Source organism: Protomyctophum parallelum (assembly GCF_964188405.1).
Source record: "Protomyctophum parallelum genome assembly, chromosome: 13".
Taxonomy (NCBI): Eukaryota; Metazoa; Chordata; class Actinopteri; order Myctophiformes; family Myctophidae; genus Protomyctophum; species Protomyctophum parallelum.
In genome coordinates this window covers 24,782,865-24,810,792 of record NC_139708.1, presented here as the reverse complement: position 1 = coordinate 24,810,792, position 27,928 = coordinate 24,782,865, and the positions used below count along the sequence as shown (strand labels likewise).

Sequence of the window (27,928 nt, the reverse complement as noted above, 5' to 3'; positions counted from 1 at the left end):
TGCAGAGGCGCCAAGCGCGGGAATCTATATACCCCTTCCTTCCTTTTTTGTGTTATCACACGCACGCACGCACGTACGCACGCAAACCCAACGGCGGCGCACGCTGATGATGATGATCATTTTTTAAGTTCTGTTCAAGTGGAAATCACAGTTAAAAACTGGGCGGAGCTCAGGTGCTCCGTTTTTTCTTTTTTTTTTACCATAAACGCAGTGGTGGAAACTTAAGTAACTAAAGTACTGTACTATACAATTTTGAGGTTTACTTTACTTGAGTATTTCCATGTCTCAATACAGTATACTACATCTCAGGGACAAACACTGTATCTTACTAGACTACAATTATTGGACAGCTTTAGTTATGTTGTAGATTTATATTAGGAATACAAAACATACATCATGAACTGATAAATGATCATGCATTACTAATTTAATATAAGTTAAGCTACCCAGCAACACATTAGTTATTTTTGTGATGCACGCATTAATGCATTACTAACTAAAACCAATATTATGATTGTGATATGGACCATTCTGCAAGTAAGTATTATTTTGATGCCAATACCTTCAATACCTTGTAATCTTTCTCAAGGAATATTTTGAATACAGGACTTTTACTGGTAAAAGAGTATTCTACATTGTAGTATTGCTATTTTGCCTAAGAAAAACATCCGAGTACTTCTTCCACCACTGGCTGTAGATTTTTAAATTTTTAACATGTTACGTCACAGACAGTTCGAGCCCTTTTTAATTCACAGGGTGCAGCCTTGCAGGTAAAAATTGACTCGATAGTCATTTTTTACCTGCAACCTGTGAATTAACCCATTGTTTGCAGGAACCCATTTTGGTGTTTTAAGCATTATGTTATACTTTAGCTATTGAAAAATAGCAGATCTACAAGCTCATACTGTAGGTGCCGCACTACGAGCTTGTAGGTCTGCTATTCTTTTTATCGTGAAAATGTGCCGCAAATCTTTGAATATATGCTTTCACAGTGAAAATCTTTAACTCAAATCTTTGCTTCTGGGGGGTCCCTGGAACAACTCAAATGGGGGTTGGCAGCCAATTAAATATACATTTTGGGGGCCTTGACATGATATTGAGCACCACTGATATAGACACATAGGTATTTCAGAAAACTGTCAGGATTAGAAGACATTTCTTCAGGACTAAATGGGTTAAAAAGGGCCTCAAACTGTCTGTGATGCTCCACAGTGTCTTCCTATTCATCAGTCCTGCCTCTGAGACACAGCAGACTATAGCCTACCTCAGGTGTGAGGCGCGGTGGAACTGCCTTTTGCATAATATATTCTTTCTTTGCACAGGCACCGCTAAACATGTGATGCAATGCAACATGCATTGTATGTTTTTTAACTGTGATTTCCTCCACATCGAGAGCAAAGCCATGACCTCATCACGTTTCACATCATTACAATGCATGTGATATGGGACATCTTCCTTTACGTTTCCTTTTTTTGCCTGAAACAATTGCAACCTCGTATTTTCTGCATCACAGATGTCATCACACCGCCACCACATGATACACCAAATCACAGTTTTGGATTCCATCAATAGCACGGCTCATGAAGTCATTGCATACCAGTGTTGTATGCCACGGCACGCAAATTAATGCGCATTTTCATTTGTGTGTGTGTGTGTGTGTGTGTGTGTGTGTGTGTGTGTGTGTGTGTGTGTGTGTGTGTGTGTGTGTGTGTGTGTGTGTGTGTGTGAGCGTGAGCGTGTGCGTCTGTTAGGCTTGGGCGATATGACTTGAAATTGACATTACTTAAACAAATGGTGAACATAGCAGGTATACAAGCAGTTCACAGAGCACACATGTTGTGAACTTGTAGATCTGCGGTTATTTGCCCAATCAGTTTAATACAGTTAAGTGGTTAATCTGACTAATTACTAAGTATTTTATAAACAAATCTATTCGATTTTATACGTATAAGAAGAACAATATATATATTTCTATATTTACGTTGAATTGCCCAGCCCTAGCACTCGCGCGTGCATGTTTGTTTGTATCTCAGACCACTGTTTCCCAAACAGTGGGTCAAACGATTATAATTTATTTTTATAATAATAATAATTAAAATAAATGTAGAACAAACAAACCAACAAAAAGATAAAACCTTTTACCCTTGATACTGTAGTATTATTTTGATGCCAATACGTTGTAATCTTTCTCAAGGAATATGTATACAGTATATTTATTTTAAATACATAATTAAGAAGTAGTAAAAATAGCCGATCTACAAGCTCGCAAAGCGACGCGCCGTGTGCTTGTAGATCTGCTATCTTGAGTATTTTCACTAGTTTGGCTCCCCCGGAGCAAATCAAATCTCCCCTTTTGGGTCTCGACCCCGAAAAGTTTGGTAACCACTACCTCAGACGTGGTGAGTGACCCTTACAGCAGCCGTGTGCGTGTGTGTGTGCACGCGCGTGTGCGTGTTTTGCCTGTGTGTCAGGTACAGTGTTTGCTAACTGCTCCAGCCTGTGTGTGTGTCAGGTACAGTGGTTGCTGGACAACTATGAGACCGCTGAAGGCGTGAGTCTGCCGCGCTCCACCCTCTACTGCCACTACCTGCTGCACTGCCAGGAGCAGAAGCTGGAGCCGGTCAACGCCGCCTCCTTCGGCAAGCTCATCCGCTCCGTCTTCATGGGGCTCCGCACGCGGCGCCTGGGAACGCGGTAACTATGCACATGCACAAGCGCGCACACACCCACCCACACACACACACGTGACGTTTACATTGCTATACTTGCGTTGTGAGGACATCAGCATTTTAGCATAGTGATTATTTTGTGTTTTGTATGCGGATATATTTTTTCAACGTAACCCTGAGTTACGTAGCCGGAGTGTAACGGAGGGTTACACTGTAACCCGGGTTCTCTGAGTGGAGAGACTGGCTCTCCACTACATATTGTTCAATATGTACGGGAACTGACCCTACGGGGCAGTGTACATGGATACCTCTTTAAGACACATCTTCCATGGTGGCCCTGCCCAGATGCCCATCAGCAGGCTATTTAAGCCCCATCTGCGCAGAGCCACTTCGATTAACTTGATTGACACGAATTTCGGAGCGGCTCTTTCGTGGAGAGCCAGTCTCTCCACTCAGAGAACCCGGGTTACAGTGTAACCCTCCGTTCTCTATCGTGTTCGAGACTGGCTCTCCACTACATATTGTTCAATATGTACGGGAACTCTCTAAGACACACCGCGAGGAAATAAGCAGACCAGCTGCCCCCGCGGCAGCCCGAGGCAGTTTACCCTGAATTCAGTCAGAGCCTATAAGTGGTGAGCGCCATGAGTCACAGGTGCTCGCCAAAATGCTCCAAAACTTCAGTATTCATACCAAGTAAGTAATACTCGTGGCCTAGGCGCAAGACGCCACCTAGGCTCAGCTGGCCCAGCACGATGCTAGGCCAGTGACCACCGGGGTGAAGGGCTGCTCAAGCCAGCCCGTCAGATGCCCGGCCGACCTGACCGGTCAAGGTGCCGGTGACCCTACCGCTGAGTAGCACGCAGGAGCGACTCCCACAGGGGGAGCGGATGCCACCACGTTCCATCGGTAGGACAGGGTGAATGTAGGCAGAGTCGCCCATGTCACTGCTGTGTAGATCTCTGTCAGAGATACACCACTGCACACTTCATCCGTCTGCATGTAAAGAGAGGACAGAGCTCAATCACCTGATTGAGATGTGCCCCTGAGAGAACCTTGGGGAGAAGGTTGGGTCGAGGTGTAAAACTACTCCATCACCCGGCCGAGCGTGTCAGGGGTTGACAGCGCTCACAACTCCCACATTTCTCCTTGCAGACGTGACTATATAATACTGCTGTCTTGAGTGACAGCATGTCAGGCTCACTGACTAAACGATTTTAAGGGGGCTCATCATAGAGCCTCCAGGGCTAACGGCCTGGCCCCCAAACAGGACTGGTGGGGCCCTAACCTGAGCTCCTCTGAGCACCAGGGTGCCATTCGGGAAATGTAACCAGGTTACTGCAGTCTGCCGTCATGCACTCCCGCTCAAGTCAGCCCTTCGGACAGTAGGCCAACAGACTGTTGAAGCCGTGTCCTGATGCGGAGCCCAGCCCACTCAGTGAGGAGGGTGCTGGCTGTCACATGGATACCACACTGGTATAACCTGCTAAATGCGGACGGCATCGACGCAGAGTCCGTCACACAGATCTCAGATAGAGGGACATCTCGTCATCAGTGCATGGGCCACAAGGCCCTGCACGGATTGTGCCCACATCCCTGCCCACCTATATGCCTGCTAGATTGTTTCACAACAATTTACAATTTACAATTTACAATTACAATTTACAATTTAGGCATTTAGCAGACGCTCTTAATCCAGAGCGACTTACATTTAAGCAAGAACAAAGCATGGGAATACATCACATAAAAAGCATTTATCATGAAACATGCGTAAGCTAAGAAAGTAACAGTGGAATATTTATATAGTCCACTGTTACTACACTGTTACTACAACCCAATGAGGGAGCCCAGTCTTGGAGACCATCTGCTTAAAACAGTTTGGCCCATTAGAGGCCCTGACAGGGCCCAACCGTGACTGCAATCCTGCTTTACCACCCTGCTTAGGAGGGTGGTGAGGGTGCAACTCAACAGGCTGACTGGCTCGTACTCTGATCAGGCCGTTATGGTATAGAATGCAGGGATTGGTGCCAGCACCACCTAACCAATGCCATGCAGGAAGTGGCAGCATCCTTCATGCACTCATAGGGACATTCTTGTGGCTGACACTGCTAACAGCAAGAATGCTGTCCTGCGAGAAGCCACCCAAGTGTCCCCGCTTAATTGGCTCATGCCGCAAGGCAGACAGTACCACCTCCCGTGGGGGGACTGCCGACCTAATGTGCGAGCACCCTTCAGTAACTGGGTGATCCTTGTGTTGACCTTGTGTGGGACAGTGGTCCGCCGTGTCACAAGGTCACCGGCATAGCCCATTACCCCCGGACGAGGAGGGAGCTCACTCCGTGGCTCCGATAACCGGTTTCCCCCACACAATTACACCCAGGCGCTTAACGGCCATGCCGTAATACGCCCTTCTGGTGGTTCTGCTCCCCCATGACAGTCTTTTCACACTCACTCTGCTGTGTGAACCGGCGTAACTATACACGTTTCATACATGTAAACTGACACTGTCAGCAATACGCCTGCATAGTGCCTGACCGTAAAGGACAGATAATGCACTGGCCGCATGTTCAGGGGAGCCGGGGGGACGCAGTGCACCGTGGCCGCCCTCAGCCCTAAGGGGCGGAGGCACCAGCTGGCTCAACTGCCAAGAGATGCCAGCCAGCAAACTAGTGCTGTGGGATCCAACAAACAGGCACCGGTCACGAGGACGTCCCACGCTAACATACGTGGATGTACTCCAGAATGACGCCGGAGCGCAAAATACCAACAAACTGACCAGATGGAGAACCAGGATGACTGGAAACGACGATGGAGGGCTCGTCTGAGGACGACCTCGAGAGTGATACAACCCTTGACATGGTGGAACCTACTCAGGGGTCCACCTGAATTGACCGCCACTGTCTCGAGAGACAGCATGTGGGGGCTGGGTTCCCTGAACTGTCAGGACTGAGGAGTGGGCTCGGTGTGCTGAGCACATCTAGCCATACCCCGCCGGTTGGCCTCCAACCGGACCCGTAGGCCCCTGGAGCTGCCAAACCTAACTGGGGTTGCGCAGCCTGAGGAGCCGTTGAGGCAAGTTGCTCATGATGGAGCATTCCTGCCATCACCTCCTGCATCTGTTCATCTGCACAAGCCTTCTTAGCTTGTTGGAGCAATGCACTGATCTCCTGGCCTAACAAGGCCAATGGCTAAACAGGCAGCTTCATTGGACGAGCTCGGCCTTCCTGCTGCAGCTCGGACTGTGGAAACCGAAGGCGCCACACCCGAATAGTCTTGCCCGCTGCTACTGCCTGGGAAGCATGAAGCCAGTCGCTGTAGCTCCTCAATAAGGTCAGGGCCCTTATGGTCACCGAAGCGCCGTGTAAGCAGGTGACGGTGGCATTGACAAAATAGCCCTGTGTTGGCTAGCTGCGCCTAGATAGCCATGACTTCGTGACTTCTCTGGATGAGAAGAGCTTTCTCTGTGGTTTCAGACCGGTAACCGGATTCTACCCCGCAGAGTCACACCCAGGTGCGTAAACGGCTCGCCGTGACACACTGTATACTGTATCGTGTGCTCTGCGCGACAGCCACAGCACGCTCTGCTGTGTTACTGAGCCCGGCTTCACCGTGAAACTACACCACGGACGCATGAGCTGACCCCGTCAGCAATACGCCGTATAGTGTGCCAATGGCTGAGATTCAGGCATACTTCCTGGCAGACCCAGCATGTCATGTCTGTGTCACTGGGGAACCAGATCCACAGACAGAACTACACCACGGTCGCGTAAGCAGGCAATACGACAGTATAGTGCGCTATAATGCCTGCATAATTTGCCTTCAACCAAACGTCGGACAGACACAGCACGTCCTGTCTGTGACAGAACTACACCACGGACGCATGAGCTGACCCCGTCAGCAATACGCCCTATAGTGTGAGAATGGCTGAGATTCAGGCATACTTCCTGGCAGACCCAGCATGTCATGTCTGTGTCACCAAACATCGGACAGACACAGCATGTCCTGTCTGTGACAGAACTACTCCACTGTCGCGTGAGCTGACGCCTCGCCAGAAATATGACAGTATAGTGCGCTATGATGACTGCCCAACATAAAGGGAAACATTCGACTGACCCAGCACGTTCTGTTTGTGTCACTGAATCCAGATCCACAATACCGAACTACATCACAGGCGTGTAAGCTGGCGTAACACCAACAATACATGTATTCATGTACTTTTTGTATGTCCGTTTCATATGGACCCCAGGAAGATTAGCTGTCGCCTCGGCATCAGCTAACGGGGATCCATTCAATAAACAATAAACCATACCCTGTAGTGTATAGTGTGCTCTAATGGCCGTCTGACCCCAAGGAATTTTGTTAGTCTCACCTTCAAACGAGACAACAGCTAACCCGAGAGGGCGAGTCAACGCTCGCTCCCTAAACTGCACACTGTAGTGCATTAATAGGCTGCTGACACTCGTAAGTAGTCTCACAGAAAACTTTCACTAAATCCTTCTTTACAGACCTGTCCATACCGGGCAGGGCAGGAAAGAGGTGGAGCTATAGCCTGAGCTTAGCTCACCCAGCTCTGCCAACCTGGGACAAGGTTCAAGGTAGTCTTTATTTATCTCCCTTGAGAAAAAATTGTCTTGGAGACAGAGTCACAGCTGTATACAATTAGCATACATGTTCACATAAAAATGACATTTCTATGGGACATTTTAGTCTGTCAGTGGAAACGACTGGTCTTTTGCCTCTAAAAACAGGCCCCCATGGCCCCTCCAGCTTCAGCTGGAAGGATGAGACCATTCGTACCGGGGGCGGGGTCCTCATACCAGGGCCCCCGCAGGACACACACTGGTCATGGCCATCCTCTGTGGGCATGTGAGCTCCACATGCAGCCTGAGAAACCCCTGCTGTTTCCATCTCCTCTTGTCTCTATATAGATATATTCATATACCTATATTATTTATTATATGTGTACCTATATATACATATATGTATACATCTTGTATTGTACACCATATTTTAACTCGGACTGTGCTCAACAGGGAGTGGGCACATAGTAATTGCTTGAACGTGAGGGGTCATAATCTACCCTTTGCAGAATCTCACAATGCTGCATAAACGAATCAAGGCAACATGGTACCCTAAGACATCCCCATGACACGGATTCTCAGTGTGCTCTCTCTTTGTTAGGACAGAGTCCATACCAAATCAATGTCCACAGTTTGTTTTGTCTCACCAGCAGAGTTATGGACCTCTGGAAGAGGTTGAACATAAACTGCTCAGCCGCTCTGAGGCGCTCTAGCACAAAACCATCTGACATTAAGCACACTGGAGCTTTTGTATATCATTCCAGTAGGCCTACACGTACACATGCATAGTGTGGTGTTGTAGCCATTATCATACTTATAAGCATATAAGTATATATTAACCAGAACCAAAGTGACAGAGTAAGCGATTTAATTGCAGCGCCTGACATGGTGGGTCATCGGGAGTTTTTGTCTCCTGATCTTTGAGCCACACCGCCCTCTTGTGAACCATGAGGCACAGTGCAGTCTGGGCAGCCGTCCCTGACGGGAATCCCTCCTACACTATGACGCTCATGTCAACATGTCAATGAGGAAGTGGAACACGCTGGAATTGTTTGTTTACACTCTCTGCCGTGTGGTCTGGCCGGACCGCGGCGGCAACGATCAGCGACTGTAGATGGCCTCAGAGTACGCCGACTAGGTCAGCTCCTCTGGGTTCTACCCCGCTACCCGCCGCAACGGTGTACAGCCGCGATGATCAACCAGGAGGTCCACCGACGAGGTCGGTTTCGCTCGGGGTCTCACAGCGCTTCTGCAGCCAGGGAACCAAGGCATCGCCAACGTGGTCGGCTTCGCACTTGGCTTTGGCCACACCGAACGCCGTCCCAGGGAGCGGACGCACGGACAAGACTGAGGCTTCCTCCACTGTCTAGCGGATTCGGCACTGAGCTTGTTGTTGCTGCTGTTTTATCAGTAGAGCTACGCGGCGCCCTGAGAGGAGTCGTCGAGACGACCGGCTCTCTCACCGCTTCTGCAGCCAGGGAACCAAGGCGTCGCCAACGTGGTCGGCTTCGCGCTTGGCTTTGGCCACACCGAACGCCGTCTCCTAGTTTCCCCCAACGTGGTCGGGTTTCACTAGGGACGGACGCACGGACAGGCTGAGGCTTCCTCCACTGTCTAGCGGATTAGGCACTGCAGCTTGTTGCTGTTGCTGTTTTGTTTGATTTTTCGATGGAGCTACGCGGCGCACTGAGAGGAGTCGTAACGACGACCGGCTCTCTTCTTACCTCCGGTAAGCGGACTGTGTGCCACGCAGCTGTATGTTCTAAATATATATATATATATATTGTTTAATAAGTGTCAAAACTGCTGAGATACACGTAACGTCTGCTCTCGTGGAAATCAAAGGATCGAAGTGGCTCTGCGCAGATGGGGCTTAAATAGCCTGCTGATGGGCATCTGGGCAGGGCCACCATGGAAGATGTGTCTTAAAGAGGTATCCATGTACACTGCCCCGTAGGGTCAGTTCCCGTACATATTGAACAATATGTAGTGGAGAGCCAGTCTCGAACACGATAGAGAACTGTTGCTCGGCACACTCACAATATCAGATCTACAAGCTCAGAACATGTCGCACTTTGATCCATTTTGAGCTTCATGCGTACGTTCATAGAGCTTTGCCTGTAAAAGAAGCATGATGATATGGTATAAATCAAGCCTTGATAAAACATGTGTTTCTTGTGACATGTTTCTTGCGAGCAGGAAGCTGGTCCTCACAATGTCTATTTCTCAAATGCTACTATAATTCTGGGGGACGTTTGGCCCTCACAAGTATAGTAATACAAGTACACACACACACACACACACACACACACACACACACACACACACACACACACACACACACACACACACACACACACGATAACACCACTGTCATGACCTTTCCTGCCTTTGTGAATTTCCTGTTTGGAGCCGTTGTCCTAGGTGACGACGTAAACCATAAGAGAAAGGCATGTTAGAATGTTAGATTGCTATAATAGCCTTCACAAACTTGTCTTATTCATTATTGTTATTAGTATTACTACTATAATTTAAAACGTCCTATGGTGGTGTAAGATAAGATCCGCCTTTGAAGCCCTTCGGCTTCAAAGGTTGGTTAAAACCACATCGCAGTAAATCACAGTGAAACATATACCAAGACAACATGCAGACACACCATGCAGAAAACAATAACGGACATTGTTCCAGCGTGGACGGTGTTCACGAATTTAGCAAAGTTTGCTATGAAAGGCTTTTTTGTAAACGTAAGCAGCTGACAGGATGTTGACACAGGTTTTCACGTTCCTCCTAGCATCAATGGCATGTGTGGAAACCGTCTTCCACACGACACAATCCTCAGTGTCGATTTGTCCATCTGTAACTATGAGAGCGTTGCAACTGGAACCGGACAGGACCACTTAAGACTTAATTAATTAATATGGCTCCAGTTGTACGCTCTCTCAGAGTTTAGAGTTTTACTGTGTGGTTCCAGTCAGAGTAACCCTGTAACTGTGTGGTTCTTATTCCTCCACAGAGGGAACTCCAAGTACCACTACTATGGGCTGAGGATCAAGGCCACCTCCTCCCTCCTCCGTCTGATGGAGGATCAGCAGCACTTGGCCATGAGGCAGCAGCCCTTCTCACAAAAACAGAGGTATATACATAATAATACACGCGAGTGTATGCGCGCGCCGCAGCACTGTGCACTTTGCATCAATGTGTTTCCTTCGAAGGTCTTTCGCCGACCTCGCCTCAGTCTCTTTCACTTCCTTTTGCGCTCACCACTCCAGTGTTGTTCTCAGTTTGTCAGAGCTCGTGAGATACTGTTAAATGCATCTTTCATCATTATGCCTTATTGCGTCATTGCAGCACTTCCCAATTCCTCCCTGTTCGTCTCTCTCTCACATGCATGCACGCACGCTTGCACACACACGCACGCACGCACACACACACAACACACACACACACACACACACACACACACACACACACACACACACACACACACACACACACACACACACACACACACTCTCTCTCTCTCTCTCTGAGCTTATCTTACCAGTCCTATATCTGCACAAGCTCCATATTATATTATTAGTATGTAAACATCTCACGCGCTGACTAACATGAGCCATGAGTTGTACTATCTGGAGGAGTCTGACAGCGGTCGACAGCTGGATGAATCTTCCGCAAGTGCATTATTTGTCATCGGGACCCGGCAACTACTGGCGATAGCAGGCCGAGGGTCGAAAAGTGGGCGGACGTCGCCCCGAAAAGATGAAAATAATTCATCTTTCGGGGCGACATCTTCCAGCGATAGCGGGTGATTGGGCGATGATGGCCAACGAAATTCACGCGTCGCTCGCCGTTGTTCTCCCGCTATTACGACGCACTGTGAGAAACTAACCCCCTGCTCCTGATTGGTGTGCCGCATGTCCCGTCAGGCTGAAGCAGGTGCAGAAGGTGGAGGGGATGACCAATGGCACGGCGTCGGGGGCGGGGCAACAGCAGCAGCAGCAGCTCAGTGACATCAGCGGCCAGGTGCAGCAGTACCAGCAGTTCCTGGGTCAGTTGTTAGCGGTCCACCACAATGGAAAACGAGCCGTTAGCTTTTATTACGCTCAATAATCAATTAGCCATTACCAGTGGTGTGAATTAACATATGTGCATTTATGTAAGTGCAATTTTGAGGTATTTGCACTTTACTTGAGCATTTCCAATTTTCACTCATTTTACTTCTACTCCACTACATCTTAGAGGCAAATATTGTACTTTTACTCCACTACAATAGGCGATCTACAAGCTCATAGATCTACTTATTTTCAAAAGATATGAATGGGACATTCTACATAAGTACTTTTGGTATGTTACTTCCAACTGGTTCAATATTTGGCGGAAAGAAAGAACCGAACCGGTTCAACCCCGGTGGAAAAATGGGTTGCAAAATCGTGTGATAAAAAGGGGTAAAAAAAGTTCATGTTGAATTCCAAACATTTACTTAAACAAAGTAACAAAGTATTTATATATTGCAGTATTGATACTTTTACTAAAGTAAAACATGTTCATACTTTTCCATCACTGGCGATTACCTGCTGCACCGCTAATGCAGTGATAAATATATCCCTTGTGTGTGTGCGTGCGTCCGTGTGTGTGTCTGTGTGTGTGTGTGTGTGTGTGTGTGTGTCCAGATGCATCCAGAGCTCTGCCAGAGTTCCCCGACATTGACCTGCAGGGGAAGGCTCTGCCCGAGGGCATCGAGCTGGAGCACATCAAGAGCTTCCAGCTGCTCTACAGGGAACACTGTGAGGTAAGTCCTGTTTCACCGCAGATCTGCAAGCTCACACAACGTGTCACAGTGGGGCGCTGCCTTGTGGATGTGTGCTGATAGATCCGCTAGATCGGGTATGTTGAGGTTCCAAGTGAGCTGAGGTGATAACCAAAAGGTGATGCGAACGCACAAGTATGGAATCTCCCGAATACTGTTAGCAAACCTTTTAACTACCGTAACCACTGTAAATGTGGAATGAATCAATATTGTGCAACTATTTCTTGGCTAGGAAATTCATTTTTTTTGTTGAACTATGCAGATGAAATAGACATTATACATGATTAGAGATAGCATTACCTTTAACTTTAGCATTGTGTAAGTAGAGGGTACTTTACTGTCTGTAGTGGAAAGTGGGTTCAAGTCGAGTGGAGACGGTTCTAAGAAATGGAAAAGCGCCATCATTCTGAGAAAGACCAGTGTTGGTTTGAAACATCGCTAATAAATGAGCTTCAGTTCTGCCTTTTCAATCACACCATCAGACCAAATTATTGCTGTGGTGTTACCGATGATGGGAATTAGCAGTGCAGTTTGCCTGGGGGGAACCATTTTGATCGTGATGGGATTTATTTTCCCCTGTGGGAGTGCAGGCATGGGACAGGAGTGAAAAAAAGTCAGTCTAGTCAGCATGTCCGTCCACCGTACAGCCCGGCATCCGTTGCTCATGTGGTGTGGTTGATTGTCGTCCTCCAGGCTATACTGGACGTGATCGTCAACCTCCAGTTCACCCTGGTGGAGACGCTGTGGAAGACCTTCTGGAGGTTTAGCCAGAGTCACGTTGGAGACAGCGCCACGCTGGCTGTGTGAGTATGCATGCGCACACGTGCGCAAGCACACACGTACGCACACACGCACATTTTCACTCCATCATTTCATGTGCTAATTTATGTACACTGGGATATTAAAAGAACCCTTTAGATGGTTTTAGCTTTACACCGTAGAGGCATAGACAGACTCTTAACACGTATAAAACAGCCTTTACACTGTACACGTGCACTAAACACACGGAACACGGAACCAAGTTGGTTGCAAGTTTAACCCAATCTGTGCCCAAGACGTCTCCAGACGTCCTAGGAATTATCCCATGGTGTGCCCAGGACGTCTGTACACATCTTAGCAAAAAATAAAATAAAAAAGTTATGCCCATATATGGGGTTATTTTAATTGTCAGGCATGGCCAAATATGGAGTATATGCAGATGTCAGAACAGCATTGTGATGTCAGAATCAGGCCAGCTCCATAATGGAGTAGATGTCCAGAGCCCGGGAAGAGGCTTTCGTGCTGGTTCTGAACGACCGGCCACTGCACACCCCTGTGTTGGTGTGGACCGCGTGTGTCACATTTTAACTCGAGTTATGTGGATTACAGACGTATGTACACACAGAGTCGTGGGGCATTTATATCAGGATTTCCCCCGGTGTCGTATGTTGGGCACGTTTTCGAAACAATTCAAAGCATTTTCCAAATAGTAGATTAAGGAAAAGCATATAAGAAGAACGTCGGCCAATTATCGAAAAATCACACCCGTGTGAACTGAGCGGTGCAGGCCGCTCAACAACACCGCTGCATGGCTGGCTGCAGTTTCAATGTGACTGGCCCTTTAGGTCTGCTCAACAGTGACACTTTAGGTCACCCAGTGGTATTGCAGCTGTTGAGGCCTCATACTCAGACAGACATACAGACATACACACTCGGTCACTCATTGGAGCGGTTTGGCACCGCTCAAAAACACAAGCTCAGAAGGAATGACAATGAGCTGTGATACCGTTATTTATTATTTACGAGTCTCTTTATTTTATTCTTTGCCTAGTCATGACGAGTCCGAGAAGCGGCTGCCCAAGTCGTGCCTGGTGCTGCTGTGCAAGTACGACCCGGTGCTGCGCTGGAGCAGAGACTGTGACAACAGCCTCTACCAGGCCCTGGTGGAGATCCTCATCCCCGACGTCCTCAGACCCATCCCCAGTACGTATACAGTATACCTGCATTGACAGAACTAACCTGACTCTGCCAGATGGGGGCGGTATTGAGTAACCATGTTCCCCAAATAAGCTGTGAAACAAATGTGTGTAGCAACTTAGGGATGTTGAAAAAAGTTGAAAATCGACTCGATTTTCGACTAGTGCTCACGGCGACTCAAAATGGACGAGTCGAAAAATCGTCTTTTTATTTTTTTTATTTTTATTAATTATTATTTTGTAATGGCTTTTTCAAAAACGTTATAAAGTAACCGTTTTCAAAATGGGAGCGGGAACTGTAGGCCTACAGGCTATGGGTGTGTGTGTCTGAACATGTCTGTGCTGCGCGCGTCTGTGCTGCTCTAGTGCATGTCTTCTCAGTCCTCTCGTGTGCGCACTGCGCATCTGCGTTTACTTCCTGCTTGCCCACAGCAAATTAAATAAATACCGCGCATCGTGAAATATGGCATCTGCAGGTAGGAGTGTTGTGTGGGACTTTTTTGTGAAGATTGATGACAACAAACGTGTACAATGCAAACTGTGCGGCAAAAAATATGCATATCACTCATCTACATCGGTGATGTCAACTCACATGCTCAGCAAACATCCACAGCCAAAGAAAGCCCAAAGCCACATGGACAACTTTACAGTGCAGCCTCGCCACTGTGACCCTCAGCGGGCTGAAAGGCTCACACAGTTGACAGCAAAGATGATAGCTGAAGATACCTTGCCAGTTAGCTTTGTCGAGGGTAAAGGCTTCCGTGCCCTGATGGCATTCGCAGAACCAGAATATACCGTGCCCTGTCGCTCAACAATGACAACCCGATTGGAGGGATCCTATCATCAGGTGGCCGCCTCACTCCGTGAGATTTTGACCAAAGCCACAAACGTCTCTCTTACCACTGACGCATGGACAGGTTTGACTACAGAGTCCTATGTGACAATTACCGCTCACTATTTTGAAGACTGGGAGTTGAAGAGTGCTATCCTGCAGACACGAGCAATGCCAGAGAGACATACTGCAGAAAATATGTCCAACGTCCTAAAGGCTGCAGTTGAGAGTTGGGGCATAGCCGACAAAGTTGATGTCTGTGTCCATGACAACGCAACTAATATTGTGTTGGCACACACTCGTTACCTGGATTGGGAGTCGCATCGGTGCTTTGCACACACGCTCCAATTGGCCATCAATGACGGCTTCAAATTGGCAGCTGTCTCTAGTGCTGTTGGGGCTGCAGCTCGTCTCGTATCCCATTTTAATCACAGCACCGTGGCGACGACTGCGCTCAAGGCCAGGCAGCAGCCGAGGGACATAGTTGAAAATGACCACCGTCTCATCCAACACTGCAAGACTAGATGGAATTCCATCTATGACATGTTCGAGCGGTTACTGGAGCAGAGATGGGCCGTGTCCTCGGTACTGTCGGACCGTGACGTCACTTCACTCTCCGATGCGCGCACCCTGGAGCTTACTGATGCAAACTGGCACCTTATCGAGGAGTTGTTGCCCGTTCTACGTGCCCTAAAGATAGCCACCACAGCAGTGTGCGGGAAAAGGAGGTGTCAATCTCAACCGTGTATCCAATCACAGCCACTCTGCTCTCCAGGTAAAAATGTGAAATGTGAAAGGTGCAATTAAAATACTAAATCAATAGCATTATTTTGTATAGGCCTATTACGTATCCATTCTGTGCCATTGCAATTTGCAAACTGTTAATATTAATATTAATAAAGTATAATTTAATCAATCAGGGATCTGCAACTGCAAGCTGATGAAGGTGCGAAGGTGCGGGAATTCAAAACCAAGGTGGCAGAGTCTCTCCGCTCTCGCATGGATCTCGACTTGCCAGACAAGGTCCACTCGGTGTCTAAGAAAGCGGCTATGATCGGTTCATTTTTGGATCCACGTCACAAACATCTGAAGTTCACCACCGAGGAGATGAGAGCAGCTGTTCATGAAAATGTCAGTGCTCTCTTGTCAAAGCTCCCGGACTTGGATGCTGCTGGGCCAGCTGTTGAGGGGGAGCAGGACGAAGATGTGGCGGAGTCGGTCGCTGCTGCACCCACCGAAAAAAGAGCTAAACATGTGGACGCAATGATTGACTTATTCGGGGAAGATTATTTCGCCGCGGATGCCGCTTTGTCTGTTCAGGTCGAAATGGAGCGTTACCTGGGGGAAGACGCCATCTCTCCCGCACAAGACCCAGGTCTGTGGTGGGAACTACACGAGAATAGGTACAAGAAACTGTCACGTTTAGCAAGAGGTTACCTGTGCGTTCCCGCAACATCTGTGCCGGCAGAAAGAGTTTTCTCTGCTGCGGGATTGATATTAAATAGGCTTCGCACTCGCCTTACCCCTGAGCACGTGGACATGCTTGTGTTTTTGAACAAGAACAAGTCAGTGGTTTAAGCTAGTCTACTCTAAAATGTTGAGCTGCTATTTGTTAATCTCCAGGCCATATACTGTATAGCGTACATTATAGTGAGTGTTGGCCTCGCAGCGCGGCCTTGGGGATGAATCATTTCATTAAAAAAAAAAGATTAATAAGTTGTACTGCACAGTGTTGTGCAGTGTTGTGTATGTGTAGCTTATAGTAGTCTACCTATTGGTCTATTTTATATTTTGAAGGCTATTTGTTTTATGTCCGGACAGTCCGGTATGTAGGGCTAATGATTTCCAATTGATTTGGTCTGCAATGTGGCGTGATGGAAAGTTGGAAACGATAATTGCACAGAGTTCGTGTTTAATTGCACAGATTTTCACTGTTAATTGTTACTTACTGTTGTTTAACTGTTAGGCCTAGAAGAATGTTTTGGATTTAAAATTTTAATGTTTTGCTGCTACGAAGTATAGTGCCACGCACATGCCTCTTATTTTATTTTAAGCCTATAATAGGCCTATTTTAGGGCGCTATGTGTCCATTTATTTTGGAACAGCTGCAAGTGTATTACTTTTCGTTTATTTTGTAATAAATGTTCCAGGCCATATAGCTACATTATGTTTGATTTGCCATGTTTACTGACTGTTAATTGGCACCGGGAGTCTGACATTATTCTAAGTTTGTCAAACGTCGGCTTTCTTATATAGGCTGATGCAGCCTACGGATTACTGTTCCGTGTTTAATAAACACATGTTTATTGGTTACAAAATGAAGTTTAATTTGTATTGATTGATTGATTTGATGCACATTCTAAATACTATGGGTACAGCTGAAGAAGTTGTGGCGCTTCAAAGGAATGCATCGTTAGTTGCGCTGTCAACTGCTGCGCAGCAAAAAAAAAAAAAAGAAGGAAAAAAGTCGTTCGACACGTCGATTTTAGGCCTCGATTCGTCGATTGGCCACATATGAGTCGTTTGGCATCCCTAGTAGCAAGCTTCTTGGATCTGGCAGCGTCAGGTTATGACAGAACAAGTACTCGCATGTTTTACTCAAGTAAAATCATACTCTCACTCTGTCACAAGTATAGTTAGAAGTCCTGTATCGGCCACAAAATGTAGTTAAAAGTACCACCAAGTATAACCCATTCTGACCTGAGATCAGATTCTAAAAATGTCTTCTACACATCCTGACAGCTTTCTGAAAAAGCTATGTCTCTATGTCAGTTGTTCTTCGGTAAAAGAAAAATAGCAGATCTACAAGCTCGTAGCTATGAGCTTGTAGATCTGCTATTTTTCAATAGCTAAAGCATAACGTAATGCTAACACCAAAAGGGGTTCCCGCCCCAAAATGGGATAAAGCACTAATTTTGCAGAATGTCCCATTTCACAAGTTCCAAAATGTATAGGATTTATTTTTTAGAATTGACCAAATTGATTAGTCTGATGTATGTACCCCGGATTTGAACCCGTTTCAATCCTGTCTGCTCACTCAGGGAATTCACCCTTTGTCGAGTCCCGCCCGTGGTTGTGCCCCTCTTCGCACCCATTGGTTGCAGTTTCGTGGTTGGACAAAAATCCCCTCCATCCACTATACCATTGAAATAACATGTTTTTCAGTTGCTTCATTTTGATATTCTGTGCACTCGATTGTTATTTTAAACTTGGTGTCAGTAAAAAGGAACATCACAGAATTTGTGTCAGATGAGGTGAGGATGCCAGTGAGACATGGCGTATGACACGATGTAAATGTCTCAGTAGAAGTGCTTAGAAAGGTATATAGAGACACGTTAAGCCCTTATTTTATACCGCATCGTACAACAGTGATGCACAAAAAGACCGGACATGACAGACATGTTGTCTTTTTGCTACCAGGTGCCTTAACGCAAGCCATCCGAAACTTTGCCAAAAGCTTGGAGAGCTGGCTGACCAACGCCATGATGAACATCCCAGAGGAAATGGTCCGCATCAAGGTACACTATCTGTGTGCGTGTGCGTGCCTGCGTGCGTGTGCGTGTGTGTGTGTGTGTGTGTGCGTGTGTGTGTGTGTGTGTGTGTGTGTGTGTGTGTGTGTGCATGCGTGCGTGTGGGGCAGGGTGTGAAATCATTTTTGAAAATGCTTTGTTAAAATGTGTGGGAACCCTGGTGTGTGTGTGTGTGTGTGTGTGTGCGCATGCTCCGATAGGTGACGTCGGCCAGTGCGTTTGCCCAGACACTGCGTCGTTACACCAGTCTGAACCACCTGGCCCAGGCGGCCCGTGCCGTCCTGCAGAACACGGCCCAGATCAACCAGATGCTCTCCGACCTCAACCGGGTCGACTTCGCCAACGTACAGGTCTGCCTGATCCCTGCGTGTATCGTATCACCTAATGTAGCATCTGTTGTAAATGTGATGCATGTGACGCGGGAACTGGACATGCTTGATGGTTTTACCAGCAGCAGCACCACCGTATTTGACACTTTTAGGTAGGTTACACACATTCACACCTGGCAGTCATTCACTGCTTAACTACTTTCATGTGATGAATATCGACAACGTCCGATGTACAAGCTCACTGACAACACGTGACATTACCATGTGAGAACTATACTATAAAAACTGGTCAAACAACAAATCACCTCAACTACGATTCCGAGAGCTTGTCAGGGTGAATCTAGTTGATTTAGTCAACTAAAATTCATTTTGGTGGGCCTAGATGGCGTCATAATGCCTGATTTTACACTCGGTTGCATTCTATTTTCACAAAATGTTAGTCTAGTAGATTTTCTTGGTTTGACGAAATTGTCAACATATTTAGTCTCGGTTTTAGTCATCATAGCTTTGTTTTTGAGTGGTGCAACCACTCCTACAACCAGCAATGTCCGTGCGTATCTATCTACAGTATGTATCAGTGGCCATCATGAGCATGAGTATGTGACTTATTGGTACCAGTAGGGGGCGCCAGAAACAGAGAGAGAGATAGTGATGTGCCTGCTGCCTGCTAATATGAGAGAGAGAGAGAGAGAGAGAGAGAGGTGGGGGGGGGGGGGAATTGCACCACTCAGTTCACACGGGTGTGATTTTATTTTGCTTTCGTCAGTGGGGAAAAATGTAGTCAGTCGACGGACATTTTTCGTCATAGTTTAGTCGACAAAATCAACACTGCTCCTGACACACACACACGTACCCTCCTCGCCACCCCCCCTGTCCCGTGCAGGAGCAGGCGTCGTGGGTGTGCCGCTGTGAGGACCGCGTGGTGCAGCGTCTGGAGCAGGACTTCAAGCTGACGCTGCAGCAGCAGAACTCCCTGGAGCAGTGGGCCGCCTGGCTGGACGGCGTGGTCTCCCAGGTGCTCAAGCCCTACCAGCAGAGCCCCGCCTTCCCCAAGGCCGCCAAGCTCTTCCTGCTCAAGTGGTCCTTCTACAGGTGAGTGAGAGCCGAGAAAAACGCATCCGTGGACATGATGATGATGATGATGAGAAAAAAGTACGCTTAAATCTTCAGGGTCCGTGTTTAACCCCACTGAAACCGGGAAAGCACCTGTGTCATTTTAGATTTTATACATATTTTAATACTTTGTCTAATAGGAAAAAACTGGAGTCCTCTGGAGTCTTCACTTACATTTTATTTAAGCAGCAACGTTTCGGTCGGTCAAACCTTAATCTTTGGTCAATTTTTTTCTTTTTTTTCTTTTTTTTTTACCTGTGATGATATTGAATTCTGTGGTTATTCTTTTGCATAGAGCCTAAATGGAAACAAGACCGCTAGGACTTTATTTTGGTGCTATCCCTTTTGGACTGAGTGTTTGACTGTACTCTGTTTCTGTTTTTACATTTCTGTCTAATGAACTATTCAATCAATCAGATGAAGGTCTGACCGACCGAAACGTTGCTTAAATAACATTCTGTAAGTGAACTCCAGTTTTTTTGCGGGACTTAGGTGTGCATAAGGTATTTTCCTTTCATACTTTGGCTAATCAAAAGTAGCAGCGCGTAACTTCTTGAGCTTGTAGTTCTGCTGTTTTGAAAAATCGTGTACATTTGTGCAAATCTTTGAATATCTATATACCGGTATTTGTTTTCTAAAAGTAGGACAAGGGAATGGGATTTCTACTCGAGTCGTGACCCATAAAAAGTGGTCTGTGACCCACAAATTGGTGATCTAACACCAATCGCGTAGCCAGCCTTCATCTGCCTTTGCAAGGCAGATTATGTCTGGCACCTCTCAATTGTGAGAGGACTTCATGGCCGAAATGGTGACGGCCAACCAGATTCGTCTGGAACCACGCTATATATAACCAACCAGTGCCCAGTATGCAAATATGGGGCGGGACATTGCGAAAGAAAATCTTAACCTTATGCACTGCCCTTTCCTGGTTGGCATCCTACCTCTCCGATCGACAACAATTCATCTCCATCAATAACTTGCATATCTTCCACTGCCCCAGTTACCCATGTTGTCCCCCAGGGTTCAGTACTTGGTCCCCTCCTCTTCATCATATACATCCTCCCTCTAGGTCAGATCCTCCGTCACCATGGACTTCAGTTCCACTCCTACGCCGATGACACACAGCTGTACCTTTCCACCAAAGCCATCACCCCAACCACACACTCCACTCTCACTGCCTGCCTCACAGATATTAAAACATGGATGCAAAATAACTTTCTCGAACTAAATTGCAATAAATCGGAAATCATCATCATCGGTCCCAACTCCCTCACCAATTCCACCCAAGGTTTTTCACTGAACATTGATGGATCCACTGTTACACCCTCCACCCGCATCCGCAACCTTGGCATCATTTTCGACCCCACCCTTTCATTCCTCCCCCATGTTAACCAAGTCACCAAAACCGCCTTCTTTCACCTCAAGAACATTGCCCGTCTCCGACCCTCTCTGTCATTTTCCGCAGCCGAAACACTCATCCACGCCTTCATCTCATCCCGCCTTGACTATTGCAACAGTATCCTCTACGGCACCACCTCCAAAGTCCTCAATAAACTGCAATATGTCCAGAATTCAGCTGCCCGCCTGCTCACCAGTACCCGTTCCAGAGACCATATTACACCTGTCCTCCGTGACCTTCACTGGCTACCAGTTAAACAAAGAATCCACTTCAAAACACTCCTGACCACCTACAAAGCACTAAATAACCTGGCTCCCCCATACCTCTGTGACCTCCTCAAACGCCATGCCCCCTCTCGCTCCCTCAGGTCTGGTGATGCAAACCTCCTCGACGTCCCCAAAACCAAACGCCGTACGTGGGGGGACAGAGCTTTCGCCTTTGCTGCCCCAACCCTGTGGAATGCCCTCCCTAAGGCACTCAAACCTTCAAATCCACCCTCAAAACCCACCTCTTCAAAATTGCCTTCCCTAGCTAACCCTTTTAACTGTCTTTTAATGTTCTTTAGCTTTTAGTGTTATTTTTCCTTTTTCTATTAAAGTTGTTTTTATTTTGTTGTTAACTCTGTATAGCCCCCCCATGTAAAGCGTCTTTGGGTACTCAGAAAAGCGCTATATAAGTTTGAGATATTATTATTATTATTAGCACTGAGAGGGACGAGACTTATATCCACACAGTGATATTAGTATCGCTATACGCAAGGCTAGATCTAAATAATAATATTAACATTTGTGGTTACATTTGAACACACGCACGCACGCACACACACCCGGGGCACGGTGGTTTCATCCAGCCTCTGCCCTCCCTCTGGCCTCCTTGCAGCTCCATGGTGATTAGGGACCTGACTCTACGCAGTGCTGCCAGCTTTGGTTCCTTCCACCTGATCCGCCTGCTGTATGACGAGTACATGTACTACCTGATAGAACACAGGGTGGCTCAGGCAAAGGGGGAGACCCCTATCGCCGTCATGGGAGAGGTACACAGTACACACACACACACACACACACGTGCGCACGTCACGTCACGTCACGAATACAAACACCAGAATTATTACATATGATCTGTACCTGGGGCGGCTGTGGCTCAGGAGGTAGAGCAGGTCGTCCAATGACCCATGGGTCGGCGGTTCGAATCCCGACTCCTCCTGTCTACATGTCGAAGTGTCCTTGGGCAAGACACTGAACCCTACATTGCCTCCAATGTGTTGGTCAGTGTGAGCTCGCCACCATTGGTGTGTGAATGTGGGAAGTGAGGACGCTGGCGTCGACTGTTCGCCGCTTCACCTCCCAATGTATGAATGAATGAATCATTGTAAGCGCTTTGAGTGCATAGAAAAGCGCTATAAAAATGCAATTCATTATTATTATTATTACCTGACCATATTGCGTTGTGCGATACTACTTATGCCTAGTCTCGCGTAGCCAGACAATTCTATTGTCAGACTATTCCACAATCTCTGAATGCTATATATTATATAATATATTATACAGTCTGGAACTACATGTCCTGTAAGCCGAGAACGGAAGCTTCTATTACTTTGGTTTATATTAGGACGAAAATGAAGGATGCGTCACATCCGCTTTATACTTTTCCGAGCTTCCGTTGCCACAGAACTGTATGACAGAAGCATTTGGAAATTGTGGGAGGCACAAGGCTCGTGATAGTAAATTAAGCCCTACATTGTTGTGTGATGATGAATAGTTTGTAGATCTGACAATTTTGTATATTTTTTGATGTTTATTTTGGTTTGCAAATTTTGCCTATAATGAAATTCCCATAGGAATGCCAATTTGAAATTGGCTAAAATATTGGCTAACATATTTTCCGCTCTTGTCTAGTTTGCCAGTTTAGGCCGGAGCTTAAACCCACTTGATCCCGACAAAGGTAACTTGACATTTGATTGGTTTGTTACTGTGGCATGGTTATTAGATGGTACTATATTCTTTATTTTTTTTTACGTTCTGTTTATTACATTTTAAATGTATTCTTTTTTTTTACAAATTCATAAATAAATTGAGAGAGACACAAACAGAGTAACAAAAACAAAACAAAACACGCAAGAAGAAAACAACGCAAATCAAGACAACCAAAGAAACAAGGAAATATTAAAGGGGAAAGAAAGTACTCCAATACAATCAGTATATACAAATCAGCTCATGGTCACAAACATCATCCAGGCAAGACAGGCAGGCTAGTCAGGTAACAGCTAAGCAGGTTCAGTCGGGGGCATGAGCATAAGGCGATCAACATGCAACAGAAAAGGCTGCCATACTTAACTGAATTTGGAGATTGAGCCACACAATGTCTATCTTTTCCCAATTTTGAAAAGTATAGTAGTCTACAATACTCCAATACAATGTCCAGTGTCCTCTGGACATACTAACAACAACTAGTACTTTCCCCTTTTCAGAGGGACAAGATGATACTATATTGAATTCTGTAGTGTATGTCGTCACTATCAGGCAGAAACCTTATGGGTGCGTTCGGAAAAGTTCACCGGGAATGTGCTCAGCTGGGCGGTCACGTCACATTTCGAGTGCGGCTTGTTACGAACGACCAGTTATAACTACCGGTAGTCGTTTTAATCAGTTCAAACATGGGCCAAGGTAAACGATGAACACTTGTATGATGATTTACTAAATGCTCGCCTTGCTAGCTTAGCTATTGCCCCCAGGGAGCGCTCCAGATACCGCAGTGAAGCACTCACACTGATCATCAACCCCAACTTCTGAGTAGTAGGGTCAGTCAGCACACCCGCGGCCCATGCAGCGCACCAGATTTTCGAAACGACAACACACCCAGTGCACTGAATAAACAAACGAGAAGAGGGCACACCAGTACAAAAATACAAAAATAATGTTTCATTTGACTGCCCCTGATCTCTCTCTTGTCTGGCTTCCAGAAGAGGAAGACGAGGAAGAGGACGAGAGCGACGACGAGGGCCAAGAGTTGTCCCTCCCCTCGGACGGGGGGGCGGGGCTGGGGGAGGAGTCCCTGGAGCCCCCCGCCAAGCTGGCCAGAACTGACCAGAGAGTTCTGTTCGCCACCAGCCCAGTCCAAGAGGACTAATATAAACTAGAACACTGCTAGACACGCATTCACGATGTGGTTATAAATATATAGATAAATAGATATATAAATATATATATATATATATTATACATATATACACTTATGTACAAAATACACTAATTTATACACTTGATACTACATGTAGATCTTTGCATATTGTCTGTGAGTGTGCGTATATGCCCACACGTGCACACACAAGCGCTGCGGTCCCCAAGTAAAACGACCACACACACACACAAACCCTTTCAGCAGCACCACTTCAGCCTGGACAGCCTTCACATGTCCACCGCACTGCTATAAGCACAGATCTGACCTGGGCTGGCACAAACAGACCAGGCACTAGAATACTCACGTGCGTGTGTGTGTGTGTGTGTGTGTGTGTGTGTGTGTGTGTGTGTGTGTGTGTGTGTGTGACCCTAACCCAAAAAATGAAATGATTGTGGTTGTGTGTCTCGTTGTGTGGTTGTGTGTTTAAATGTCTCGCTGCATCTCACTACGGTCGCTCCCTCTGAAACTGTCACTGCCTTGTCGAAGTGGTCCTAAAATAGGTGAAAGAGAAGACTTTAAATGTTAAAGGCTTAACAGTGCGGACTTCCCTCCTTCCCCGCATTTGTCTGACGCATATCACGCTTCATTTGTCAATCAGAGTCTGTGCGGGGTCGTCTTGCAGAGAAAGGTGTGAGGGTGACTGGCGTCAGGTTGGTGGGATGAAGTGGTCTGTGTGTGCGTGGTTGGTACACCATGGCCCCCATAGCCTGATTTTTATACTTTTTATATTTGCGTGCCAGTGTGGCATGTCAAACATAGCAGATCTACACAACCCCCACCGCATGGCGATGTGACCACTCTGGGAGCTCGTAGATCAGCTATATTCATGCACGGCACTGGCACACAGCTATATGAATCATGCTGTGTGTCGTCCCTGCGCTCACGTGTGCACTGAGGTCTCACCGCTGTGCTGTTATATCTAGGGTCCAAATGAACATGGTCTTTCATGATACTGTGTGTGTGTCTGGGTTATGTGGTTCATCACCACAAAACCAGTGCCAAGTGTTGACTGTTTTCTTTTTTTTTCCAATCATGAATTTTGGGAGAAGTGTGTAGATTTCCGTTTGATTTTATTTGCCTGTAAAGAATAGCTGTCGTCTTGGGGTACCTGACACAGCTACTATACTACACACCCCCTAGTGGCTGTGGAGTAAATGTTCCCAAAATAATACAAAACATATATATATCCTTGATAAGAGAGAGAGAGAGATGGCTCATATTCTTTGTGTTTTTAAAGTGCTTTGTTCCTTTCTATTTGATTGGTTTTCTATGTGGCCTAATCATTTTACCTTTTTTTACATACATACTTAATCTATTATAAAAGATGTATTTCCCATTTATCACGCCAAATTTGGCAGCTTTATAAGTCCTTGTTTTTTCATTTCACGTGCTCCAAGGAGGGGGACTGTGCCGTGCCTGCCTGACTGAGATATATAGATTAGTTGTAAACATTAAATATTTCCCATGTGTCACTAAAGTGAATCTTTTTGTGCAGTGTATGGTGATGTGTCGTCACACATTGTAAGCATTCTGTCTGTGTGCGTTTGTATTGACCTGTGGACTACGGTGATTAGCCCCTTACCCCTGCAGTGAACGGTCACCACATATCGAGCTTAACCCAAGCCAAGGAACGACAGGTTACGTTTTAAGCACTATAACCCCCTGTGCCAGGACGTAATTCTGCGTCTTTAAAAAAAACAATAGAAACGTTGGCACCTGGTCTGCGTTTCTATTGTATTGTACTGGCATGGATTGTGTTTTAAGGGTCCGGCTTCTTTGCACAGATTGGCTATACTCCAACACAGACATCTGAAATATAGGGGGTGCAACGTTTAATCAAATAAATCGATGTAATTGATACAAAAGGAATCTAAATTGATCTAAATGTCACCCTTTTTCTCTAGCGGATAGGGAAAATCTACAAGCTCACATTGCGGCGTGAGACGACATGTTGTGAGCTTGTAGATCTGCTTTTTTCAAAAAAGAAGAAATAATCGACCGTTGCAGCCCTACTGAAATGTTCTGTCTTGTCTGTCTGCCCAGAGATGTTTCATTTCCTGGATAGTCGGGTGTAGGTTCTGTATGTAGGCTGCATGGTTGGAAGTCCCCTGAGTTCAGGTGCCATTTTTTGTGCGTTTCAAAGGGCTTGGTGGGTAGACAAATCTGATGACTCTCTGCACAGTCCTCCGCGCCTCTCTGCCTGTTTTCATCTGCCCTCATCCTTCCTGCCATCAATCTTCGTTTTGCTTCTACCATTCAAAAGACATTGTCCATCACCATGGGTTGCTGTAAGGTATACAATATAGATATCATGCATCTATGTTTTGTTTATTTTAACCACTTGCACCCTATTTTATGCTTTGGTGTACGGTGGTATCGCACAAAGAATAGCTGATCTACAAGCACACCATGCATTGCGGTGCGCCGTGTCATGAGCTTGTAGATATGCAGTTTATTTTCTTTTTTTTTGCTGCTTTTGAAAATGTTGCCTAATGCCAGAATAGGGATGCCAGGTGGTGTTAAAGTGGTCTGTGTCTTGGAATCTTTTATTTATTTATCAGCTGCAATGCATGTGTCCTGGACATGCATTGTTTGCTTTCGAACCAGCATGTTACCCTCATAGAGCCTACTTTATGCTTTTGCAGGACGGTGTCACTCGCCGGAACGAAATGATTATCAAGTGGAAGACGTCAGCGTTTTTGGCGAGAGACTATTGTATCGTGAAGTATAAATTAGCTTCAAGGGAATCCTGCTGCTGCCACAGCAGCGAACATATCACTCCTGTCTTTTAACAATCTACACAGCATATAGAATGGCCATTCTTCATCCAATACGAGGGGGGGGGGGAAATGAAATGTTTTGTCAATTTTATAGTGCTTGGTTTATGTAAAAAAGCAAAAAAGAAATAGGGAAAAGAAATGTTCTGTGGCAGTGTTTTATGAATTTGGTCAGCAACAAGTATGACTGTGCCTTTGGAGGTGGTAGAATGCAATTCAGATGTTTTTAATTTTAAAGATGGAAGAAAAAAAGATTAAAATAAATTTTAAAATTGTCTCCCCGGGTGTCTCAGGTTTCTTCCTCTAGAGGTGTTCCAGCAAAAGCAAGAGCAAAAGCATTCATATCTTGTTATGAACTAAATGTAAACCACCATTGCATCATTTTAAACAGAAAATGTATTTTCAAGTCAGGTTACCAATTTGATCCAATCAGGATAGGGTCACAGGGACCCCTGTATACTGAACACTACAGTCCACTGTCACTGACTCACTGTAGGCCTATGTGTGTGGTGTGTGCGTGTCTAAAATATAATTCACCACTGACTTTAATCTATGAACTGTAACGATTAGAATGATATAGCCTACATTATTATACTTTTCATACTACTACATATTACTTTTATATCAATGGCTCTTTAGGACTCCATGCAACGCAAGGGTGCCGGAATTTCTTATCATGTGCGCCGCCTACATAAACATAAATCATGGTAGACATTCCGGAAAGGGGGCGGGCACATGCTGAGCAACACGCACGTACGCA

General features: G+C 46.2%; 1 protein-coding gene across 3 annotated transcripts in view; it reads left to right on the top strand.

Annotated features, from left to right (window-relative positions):
- The window catches only part of rfx1a (regulatory factor X, 1a (influences HLA class II expression)), a 37,769-nt gene extending 10,537 nt beyond the window's left edge, over window positions 1–27,232 (top strand). For 2 of the 3 annotated variants that reach the window (XM_083780144.1, XM_083780142.1), the window contains exons 8-19: window positions 2,513–2,694; window positions 10,263–10,382; window positions 11,176–11,297; window positions 11,920–12,038; window positions 12,750–12,859; window positions 13,867–14,018; window positions 18,264–18,361; window positions 18,574–18,723; window positions 19,586–19,794; window positions 22,094–22,247; window positions 23,110–23,155; window positions 24,174–27,232. In XM_083780144.1, the coding sequence (XP_083636270.1) occupies window positions 2,513–2,694; window positions 10,263–10,382; window positions 11,176–11,297; window positions 11,920–12,038; window positions 12,750–12,859; window positions 13,867–14,018; window positions 18,264–18,361; window positions 18,574–18,723; window positions 19,586–19,794; window positions 22,094–22,247; window positions 23,110–23,155; window positions 24,174–24,340 (1,629 nt within the window). In that variant the 3' untranslated portion in view covers window positions 24,341–27,232. The remainder of the gene's footprint in view (window positions 1–2,512; window positions 2,695–10,262; window positions 10,383–11,175; window positions 11,298–11,919; window positions 12,039–12,749; window positions 12,860–13,866; window positions 14,019–18,263; window positions 18,362–18,573; window positions 18,724–19,585; window positions 19,795–22,093; window positions 22,248–23,109; window positions 23,156–24,173) is intronic. The other variant, XM_083780143.1, reaches the window with a different exon arrangement.
- The last annotated feature ends 696 nt before the right edge of the window (window positions 27,233–27,928 follow it).